Source organism: Sarcophilus harrisii, chromosome 4 (assembly GCF_902635505.1).
Source record: "Sarcophilus harrisii chromosome 4, mSarHar1.11, whole genome shotgun sequence".
NCBI lineage: Eukaryota > Metazoa > Chordata > Mammalia > Dasyuromorphia > Dasyuridae > Sarcophilus > Sarcophilus harrisii.
In genome coordinates, this window is record NC_045429.1 from 131,252,403 (window position 1) to 131,263,139 (window position 10,737).

General features: G+C 36.9%; 1 protein-coding gene across 1 annotated transcript; it reads right to left on the reverse strand.

Moving 5' to 3' along the window:
• Positions 1-6,124: 6,124 nt before the first annotated feature.
• On the reverse strand, positions 6,125-10,213 carry MAS1 (MAS1 proto-oncogene, G protein-coupled receptor). Its single transcript, XM_031937532.1, has one exon. It carries the CDS (start codon positions 10,114-10,116, stop codon positions 9,139-9,141), a length of 978 nt encoding a protein of 325 aa, XP_031793392.1. The 5' UTR covers positions 10,117-10,213; the 3' UTR covers positions 6,125-9,138.
• Positions 10,214-10,737: the final 524 nt, after the last annotated feature.

A 10,737-nucleotide genomic window follows, 5' to 3' on the forward strand; every position in this document is an offset into this window, starting at 1 on the left:
GAGTATTTCAGATCAACATGCCATTTGTTTTAAGAAATCATGAAGATTTTTAAAAAGGACAAAAGAAACGTTCAGGTAAAATATTGGGGTGGGGGGCGAGGGAATTAGTCTGGAAATTTCTGATTCTCACTGATTCCAGATTTCTATCCAATACCAAACTCGGATTATATTTAATATATGCTTCAATGACCAATCTGCAATCACTCAGAAGAGAATGAGGTGCTAATAACAACAACTAATGTGATCTAGCACCAACCTCCCAGGGTTGTTGTGAGGATCCAATGAAAAAATACTTGTAAAATGCTTAGCACAGTCCCTATTGTTTCTGTTATTATTTTGTCTGCCCAATATAACTTTCTCTGGTAATCACATATAAGAAAAGAGTAATCAATATAACCAGTGTTTCCAGACCCTAATATTTGTACTCTCATACAAAAGCTTTTAATAAACTGATTCTTGGCTTGTGATACCTTCTCTCTACTCCAGAGTTTCTCCTAGAAACCTCAGAATTTAGCTGTTTTACTCACATTCAGTCTTCCCAACAATAATAGAACATAGCTTATATATATTCATCCTCAGATGTAGACAAATGACCCCTTAACACTCCCTTCCTAATTTTCAGTCTTGTTACTCACTAGCTCCTTCACTATTGACTTCAAACACACTCAGATCTCCTTCATGCTTAAAAAAAAAATCTACCCATGACTCTTCTATTTCCTCAATCTGTTGTCTTCCATCTATCTACATTTCATATCCCATTGACACCCTGATGATAGTACAGGAAAAATTCTAATCCATGCTATTTCTTCAGGACTAATTTTTCACCCAAGAAAATGGGGAAGTATCTGAGGATCCTTTATCTATATGTCTATATTTCATATTTCATCTTCACCTTGAAGATAGTACAGGAAGAACTCTTATTTCTGTGGTATTTCTTCTGGACTACTATTTCACCCAAGAAAATGGGGAAGTAGCTAGAGGATTTACTGATACGCAGCCCTTTCTTCTATTTACTTTGGTCTGTCACCCTTGGATGATATGATATAAAGTTAGATAATAGTGAAAAATACCCAGTCCCTTTGTGATCATAAACAAGTTATATCCTTTTTTCCCCTGAGGCAGTTGGGGTTTCATGACTTGCCCAGGGTCACACAACTAGGAAGTGTTAATTGTCTGAGGCCAGATTTGAATTCAGGGCCTCCTGACTTCAGAACTGGTGCTCTATTTACTGAGCCACCTATCTGCCCCCAAAAAGTTATATCCTTTATGGGTTTTGAGTTCCTCTTCTGTAAAACTAACCAGCCAATATTTAATGACCTTCATTAGGCCTTCCTGCTTGGATTCAGTATACCGTATGTAAGAGCTGCAGGTTTAATTCCAACAGGATAATCTTTAACTTTTCTTTCTTTTATTAAACTAAGTGAAATAAAACACAACACACATTTGTTTATTAATAGTTTTCTAACCTTCCACAAACTCAATAATTTTATACAAATTTTCTGTCTATTTACATAAGTCCATGTTGCTTCCTCAATTAGTACACAAGCTCCTTGAGGGGAGGGACTATTTCGCTTGTCTTTATATATATTCTATTATACCTACAACATATGTGTTCTAGTGCTTAATAAATGTTGGCTGACAGTGATTTTGTAATGATGAGAACCATCTACACCTGGAGAGAGAATTGTAGGAATTGAGTGTGGATCACAACATAACATTTTCACTTCTTTTGTTGTTTTTCACTTGAACTTTATTTCTTTTCTCATCTGTTTACTTTTTGATCTGATTCTTCTTGTTCAGCAAGATAATTGTATAAATACAATGCCTATATTGTATTTACACATTTTTTTTTTTTACCATGTTTAACATATATTGAATTAGTTGCCATCTAGGGAAGGGGACTGGGGGAAAAGGAGGAAATTGGAACACAAGGGTCCATTGGGTTAGCAAGGGTAAATGGCGAAAAATTATCCTTGCATATGTTTTGGAAATAAAAAGCTTTAATAAAAAAAAGAAAAAATGTTGGCTGATAGATAATCCATATTCTTCCTTCTTCAAGTTTTTCTAACCTGTCTTTGGACAGTATATTGTTCATTTTATCATTTAAAGTTTTGGATAAAATTATAAATGAACCAAATGAGTTCTTTCTAGACTACATTAATTTTTGTTACCACAACATGAACTTTGGTGTTTTGGACAATGTAGATGTCATTACAGTTTTGTAGTAATAGCAGCTCATGTTTATAAAGTCTTACAAAACACTTTACACACATTATCTTTGTAGTGAGACTCTTGACTTATCCTCCCAAAGTACATTAGCAGATTGGGTCCCCAGAGAAGAACTGATTACATTTCCCCCAGGGGTGTATGCAGTGTTCAAAGAGGACTAGCACCTCTGGTGTGAAGGCTTATCAAATCCTTTTCAGAGCTGGTTATCTGCCTTTGGTGTCCACCTGGCAATCAATTCTCACCTGTGGCTCCAAGAAGCAGCAACCACATCCTGGTAAAAACCATCTTGGCAGAAGGGCTAAATCAGGGTGAGGACAAAATCTTGGGGTGCCTTGGGAAGCATGGGAAGACTTCCCCAGTGGAATCTTAGATCTTGACTTGTGTCTTGCCCTTGGCTTTTGATGACTCTGGAAGTGAGAGTTGTAAGGAATTCTAATGAGCAAGAAATCTTAAGTGAGTCTTGGCAGTGTCTTTTGTGTAAATTTGTTTGCTGAGAACATGAGAACATGCTTGCAATTATCTGATGGAATGTCAGGAAAGCATAAAGAAGTATAGGCTACTCTTCTAGTGCATTAATTAATGAGTATCCTTTATTGCAGGCTTGTGTTTATCCTGGAAACCTGGCCAGTTGCTTGAGTAAGCACAGCCCTCCTTAAAAAATGAAAAATATTCTCCTTGGCCAGCCTCTTGTGATGGAACATCCTGTACCTGGGAGGCTGCTATGTCTCAAGAGTCAAGTATCAAATGAGAATACTCAGCGTGATGTCTTCTTGGTTCTCAGCCTATAAAAATCCCTTGGTGGAAAGGGACTTGGAGAATTTACCAAGGAAGTTCTTGCCTAGGAATGCCTCCCACAATTCTGTATAGCTGCACTATGGATTCTCCCAGCTGAGGAATTCAGGTGTTGGTGCTTCCTTGCAGTGATGATGTATGTTGTATGTTGCTTATTTGTGTTTGCAATAGTGTCTTTATGGTAGCCACAGTGTTTATTAATTGTGTATTATTTGTATGCTATGAGATTCCTCCTCTATTTTGTCTTATTTAAATCAAGGTTCTGAGCAGTAATAAACTTGTACCCACTCTCTTTAAGACTGTGCCTGTTGAATATGAATTCTGAACTTAGATTAATCTTAGTGAGGCTGACAACTTTGCATAACTCTGCTTTTTTAAATCCAATTCATGTATGAGTCAAGACATCACCCATGATGTCATTGGTTCTTTTTAAACAAAGGATAAGCCGAAATAGCCTCCATTTCACAGCTAAACTCCCAGAAAAAAAAAATTGTCTATACTCTCTCAGCTCCCACTGACTTCTTAGTCTCTTTCTCACTTCCCACTGACTCCTCAAATGTATTGCAAACTGGTTTCCCTATCTATCCATCACTCAACTCAAACTATTCTCTTTAAGTTCACCAATGATCTTCTTGTTGCTAAATCTAAGGAAATTTTCTCAGTCTTCATAATTCTGTGAGAATACTATCCATGCCCTATTTCCTTATATTTATGTATGGCCCAAAACCCTATCTAGAGTCTTCTCACTCTAGATTTTTTTCTTGATGACCTCATCAACTACCCTGAGACCAATTTCTCCGCAGACTCTCAAATTAATATAGAGCTAACCTTTTATTTCTCTCTAAAGTTCAAAAACCTACATCATCAACTCTGTTGAATACCTCCACCTGAATATCCCAAAGGTATCTCAAATTCATTATATATAAAATAAAATTCACTTTTCTTAAATCTCTTCTAGACTTCACTATTTCTTTCAATTGTATCATCTATACATGTTTGCAACAACAGATACATCCACAACTCCTCACTTTCACCCTAGAATATCACATTCATCCAAAAGACAATGGGAAATGTGGGATTGTAGATTGAGAGACATTAGGATTGGATAAATAGATGAGAGCCATCTGCACAGAGTGATAAATTCATGGCAGTCAATAAATTCAACAAGTGAAACAAATAAGGGGAAAAGAGAGGTCCCAAGATAGAGCTTTGGTGGATACTCATTGTTACTTTTTGTGACATTCAATTTTATTTATAAAACATATATATATATTTCTATACATATATATGCATATATATATAATCTATAAAATATTAAAAAAATTGTGGGATCTAAATCTCTAAAGTTCCTTATAGCTCTGACATGTTATAACCTATAGTCTAAAACTTATTACACATTCATGTTTGTTTAAATTTACTTTTATTTAAATGTCAAAAATATATTTTTCTACTTAAAATGATAGTGACGGGGAGATAGACCTTCCAATTCTGACATTCTGGTATTTTAGAGGGAAGAAGTAGATTAGAAAGAAGAGAAGCATCTGGTTTCTAACGGCTCAGGAAAGACAATTCTAATCATCTAAGCCAATTTTTAAGGGTAGATATCCACATGCCCATAACAATCTCTTTTATATCTCACTAAAATCACTCATGTGATAACTTAAGCCCATTATCTCTTTTCGGAGGGTTTTCACTGAAAATGTAAAACAGTGGGTCACCACCCTCTGAAGAGTAATACTTTGCAGTTCAGGCTTGGAAGAGGGAAAAGAAAAGACGATATTATGGAATTGGCAAAGTATGTTTTCAGCCTACCTTCTCATCCCTTTTTTCAGCAAGTCTGTATCTGTTGTGAGCTACTCACTCCATTTTCAATATCTCCAGTGTCTTGGCTAAGGATGTGTTGGAATCATTTCCAACCAGCCGGATTGTTAAATTTTCAGTGTGAGCATTTACACCTAGGAAATCAGCAAATGCTACAAATAAGCATTGCTTGATTGATTGTCTAGATTTAAGAAGGTAATGGAGAAAATGTTAATGATAAAGATGAAAGATTTTTTTAAAGTGCATGTTCAGTATCTTCAAGTAATCATTGCCCCTTAAGGAGTTAATAATCTAATAAGAAGACATATTATATATATATATATATATATATATAATTATATATAATATTATACATAAAAACACATATACATACATACATCCATATTTTCAACACAGATCCAAAATTGGTTCAGTGCCTGCTCACCTTTCCTTTAAAAATTTGTGAGATTGTAGGAACCTGAGAGATTGAAGGAGAGGAAAAATATGATCATGTAGGAGAGGGATGCTACCTACGCTGGATCTTAAAGGGAATATAAACACTTCAAAGGGCAGAGATGGACCCAGGCCAAGACTTTATTCCATGCTTGGGAAAAGCATGCAAGTAGTCCAGTTCAGGGAATGGAACGTGTAGAGACCAGAGGTGGGATACTAAGGAAATTAGTTGTAGAGATGAGTGGGAGCCAGGATTGTGGAGGGCTGAATCTAGTGGTTGTAGTGGGTTTGGAAAAGAGGGGTGACTTTCACCCAAGTGAGGAAAGGAGTCAAAAAACACTTAATGTCCTCATGGTGTGTCCATTGAGTCTGGAAAGAAGAGAGAGACTCAAACAATATTGTCCTGAGACAGAAAGTAGGGAAGTCATTGCAGACATGGGGAGAATGTGAGTCAATGTGTAGAGACAGGGGAAGAATGATAATGGAGGGCAGAAAGAGTAATTTAATTTCCAAGGGAAATAATGTGAGATGGATAGGATAAGAGTCAGTTTATGGAGGGCCTTGAATATCAGGAAGTGATGCTTTATTAGACAGGTAATGGGACACTAGTGAGGTTGTGGAATGACCTTATGGTGATGTATTAGGAAAATGACTCATATCAGAATGATGACTTGTGGAGGGAAGAAGACTATTTGAGAGACTATTAGAATTCTAACAGTGAGAGAAGATGAGAGCCTGGACTAGGATATGGTATGGATAGTGGGTCAGGGGGACTTGATTATGAGAAACACTGTGAAGGTAGAAATGGCAGGACTAACTGAATGTAAAGGGCAAGGAAGATAAAAAAAAAAAAAAACCCAAAAATTTTTCCTTCATCCACTCCCAATGTATTTCTCCAACATTATTTTCCAAATTCTCCATGTTCCAGCCAAACTGGGTCATGTGTTGTTCCCCAAATATGCTTTGAACTTTCATCCATCTTTTGCTTCTGATCATACCATTCTTTTTGCTTGGAATACACTTGTTTCCATCTCTACCAGCTGAAGCAAAGTTTCATCAAAACTTCAATCCTCTGCTCAAATAGCTTTCTTCCCAGAAGCTGCCCTTAGTCACATTAGCTAGAAGTGATTTTTCCCTCTTCTGAATACCTCTGAAATATCTTCTCTCATTATGACACATTTTATACTATCTTGGATTATAACAACATATAGCAAACTTCAGAAATAATCATAATTTTGCAATCAATTGATAAATAAGCATTTATTAAACGCCACTTATGGACCAGGTACTGTGCTAAGTGTTTGAGATATATGTACAAAGAAAATAACAACAATTCCTACTGCAAAGAGCTTACATTCTATTCTGGCAAGGGAATTAAGTGTTTACAATGATGTAAGTCTGTGTACCCTAACAATAGCAGACATAGTAGACCTTCTTCTACATGTGAAATTTTGATAAGATTATTTACTAGTTGTTCACTTACTTTGTTTAAGTTTTCTGGTATATTATCTTTTGTAGTTTGCAGTTGACAATTCATTTTTTTTTTTTTAACTTGGAAGGCAATGGGTGAAGTGGGAAGAGAATTAGAGATGTGCTGGCGACAATTGGAAAGCCTTGAGAATTTATGTTTAAATTTTTAGTGTAAGTATTTATACCCCAGAAATCAAAAAACCTTACAAATCAGGGTTTATCTTGTTTTGTTGATTTTCTAGACTTGAGAAATTAACAGAGAAAATCTAATACAGTAGATTAAATTGAAAAGTGTATGCTAACATATATATGTTTGCCCCAAAGCTGATCATTAAATATTTACCAGCACCCTTAGGACGGGATAGAAGGAGATATAGAAAGAAGGAAAATCAGTTGATTTCTCAAACACTGAAAGATTAATCTGAAACTTGAATTCCAGTTTTTTAAAAGCAGCATTATTAAAAGGTTATATATTCCTGTTCACATTCATATTCAACTTCACCTTATTTGAAGGATGGAATTAAGTGTAGCTTAACATTTCCAAATTTCCCTTAGAAATGTTTCAAGAAACTCCAAAATCCCTTTGAGAAAAGATAGTTTTGAGCCATTCTGCTTTGAAACTAATACTGTCTTCTATGATTTGGTGAGAGTGAGAAAACAGTTCCCTAGTTCTCCATTATTTATTCTGCACTTTCTCTGTGAAGATGCCATGTTTTCCCTCAAAAACAAGTCCATTCTAAATGTCACCACCACACACCCCATCTGGGCTCTAAGAATCAAGCTGCCTTCTCTGTGAATCAGATGTTGTCACTCACTGTTAAGAGCCTTGGAGCTGAACTTTGTTGGCAGTTGGGATGAGGCTGGCCACGGCAGGAGAGGTTGTAGCTCACCCCTCTGAGGCTACTGAAAAGAGCCATCCTTATTTTCCTGGAGAAGGCCATTGGAGAAGAAAGACCATAATAATAGTCTCTTTCATCATTGCTTCTCTCATCCTTTTAGAAATATGTAATTAAAACAAAAACTAATAAGCCTCATTTAAGAATGTAGTTATTTTGCTCGGTCAAATTGCCACTTGAAACACTTTATCTCTATGAGGTTTTTGGAAAAGGGGACAGAAGGCAAGTTAACATAGCATGGAGTCTCTAAATTGCACATTTCACACATTACAACTAATAATAAGGACGTGCAGTGCAAGATAGTGCAGACAGTCTTGAAATAGTCGTATATCCTTGTACATGAGTTCTGAAATGATGGGGAGTGGGCAATGATGCTGGGAAAGTTCTTGGGGGGGAAAAGTCCTGTTTCCTGCCTACCAACATCATTTCCCCATAATACTCCCTTGTACCCTTCCCTACCACATGACTTCTTCCAGAAAAAAAAAAAACAAACCCAGCAAGGAAATGTCTTGGAGAGATAGAGCTCAAAGGAAACTGGCTCTGAGAAAAAGTCTTCTTCCATAAATGAAAACTCATTTCATTCAACCCGATGGATGGATATATCTAATTCTACTTATCAATGTTTATATACAATACAAAGGACTCAAAAATACAATTCTTTAAATCAAGATTTCTTCCAAAAAAAGCTATAGGATTCTATCCTCTAATTTGGGAGAAAGGTTCATACTCTAATTGTTTCCTCCCCCAATCTTACCATTGTGGAAAGATCCCAGTGTGGCAAGTCCTTCTATTGGCACAGATCAACAACTCATTTGTAATTTATAGTCTTAGATGATTGCCTGGGACACTGAGAGCTTAAGTGATTTTCCTGTGTTGACACAACTAGAACACATCAGAGATTGAACTTAAACACAGGCTTTCTTAATCCTAAAGCCATCCATCTGTCTATTATATCATGCTACCCTAAGATTATTGCCTAACATATTAGGAGTTACCATTTCAAGTTTGCAGAAGCTGCACAGAATTTCAATGTTTCTCTATTGGGTTTAAATACTACAAAGGAAAAATGTATTTAAAATAAAACCTTTAAAACAATAAAGTATACATGATAAAATTAGTTTTTTTTTTCCTTTTTTCCCTTTTACTCTTTCAAAAGAATCCAACTTCTAATAAATACTTCTGTTGGTTTTTTTTCTGGGAATATTTGTAAATCTTTCATCTAAAAGTCTTATCTTACACTCCTTGGGATAATGCCATCACACAATCTTAGAGGGTAGAGGAAGGTACAAAATTAATGGAGGCGTGACGTAAGAGTAGGCAGGTCCAGAAGTCACGGCTCAAGGGTACAATCCAATAATCTACCTGCATCTGGTAAGGACGCCAGCTATCCCATATATAAAATCAGGTTACAGTGCATTCCAGGGATTGTCCAGGAGATGTCCGACTCCCCATCTGGAGTGTCAAGCAGCACAAATCCCCAAGAGGAAGACCCTGAGCTTCAGACCACTGTCTCCACAGCGATCACATCAGGGTTGTCTTCCTGGCGTCTCACTTGCATCTCATCTTTGAAAGCCCTGTTGAGGACAACCTTTAAGGACTCCTTGAACGGTTTCTTCTTGCTGCTGCCCACAAAGAAGTAAATAAAAGGGTTTGCACTGCTGTTGATGGTGGAGAAGAGAAGGGAAATATGGTGCATGTTGCCAAAAGTTGGCCAGTACTCGTAGTACAGGAGGTAAAGGAGTCTCATGGGCATGGCGAAAATGAGGAAGATGATGATGGTGACCATGATGACTATGTAGAGTTTGGATGAGTGAGAAGTCCAGCTGTTCCTGCGGATCTTCACCACCAGGATCACGCTGGAGACCACCATGAGAGGCGTGAACACGAGGAAGCTCAGGATGGAGATGAAAATAATGACGGCCCTGCAGTCACTCTGGGAATGGCCCTTCCTCCCAATGTCTATGCACATGACATGCTCCATGGTGGTCACCAAGCAGGAAAGGGCCCAGAGCAGGCCACAGACACAGGCGGACTGGTGCTTGGGCCGGTGACAGCGGTACCAGATGGGGTACAGGACCGACAGGCAACGCTCTACGCTGATGGCTGTCAGGAGGTAGAGGCCCGTGTTGTAGCCAAACAGAAAGGTCACCGACAACGTTACGATGGTGTAATAGTACCCAGAAGAGAGCTCGTAATCCAGAGCATAGTCAACCGATAAGATAAAGATACAAAAGAGCAGAGAGATGTCGGCAATAGACAGGTGGGTGATGTAGACGGTGAAGGGGTTCCGCCTCATTCGGAAACAGAGAAACCACAGGAGAATTCCATTTTCCACAAAGCCCAGGGGAGAGATGCTCATGATGACCCAGTGCACGATTGGGATTTTCCGATCCACATCTCCCGAGGAAGTGTTCCTATGGCTGGAAGTGTTCCCTGGTGTTTCAGGGATGAGAGATGTCAGGTTTGCTTCATCCATGAGGGGGTCTCAGAGCGGGGCTTCTGTTCTGGGAACAGTTCCACAAATATGCCATGCAATCAGCGAGCCTAAGCAGGAGAGAGAAATTCAACAGGAATAGTTATAAGGGGTACGCTCTAAATCTTTTTAAGGAGAGAAATACAATTTCTTTCTGAGGATGACAGTGATGGGGAAGGGTGATTCTGTGACCTTTCATGATCCCCACTACCTTTATAATTCTATATTAATGTGCATGTATGTGTATATGTATATAAATAATATATATACAATAATCTATATTATATATATGTAATGCATATACATATATTAAATATATTATAGATATGTATGATAGTAAATCTTTATAATACATGTGTATATATTACATATATATCCTCTACATGTACATGTATATTATAAATATTTCTAATATAGGTCTATATTAGACATATGTATATGTATACTCTAAATATTTATTATATGTATGTATATTACATATATAATATATACATATATGTATATTATAAATATTTATAAGAGATGTGTGTATATATTACATATATTTTACACATGTCTATGCATATTATAAATATTTATAATATATGCATATATTACACATATATTATATACACATAAATGATA

Bases quoted from the DNA above. Each gene is read 5' to 3' on its own strand.
- MAS1 (XM_031937532.1), bottom strand. From the start codon at position 10,116: ATGGATGAAGCAAACCTGACATCTCTCATCCCTGAAACACCAGGGAAC.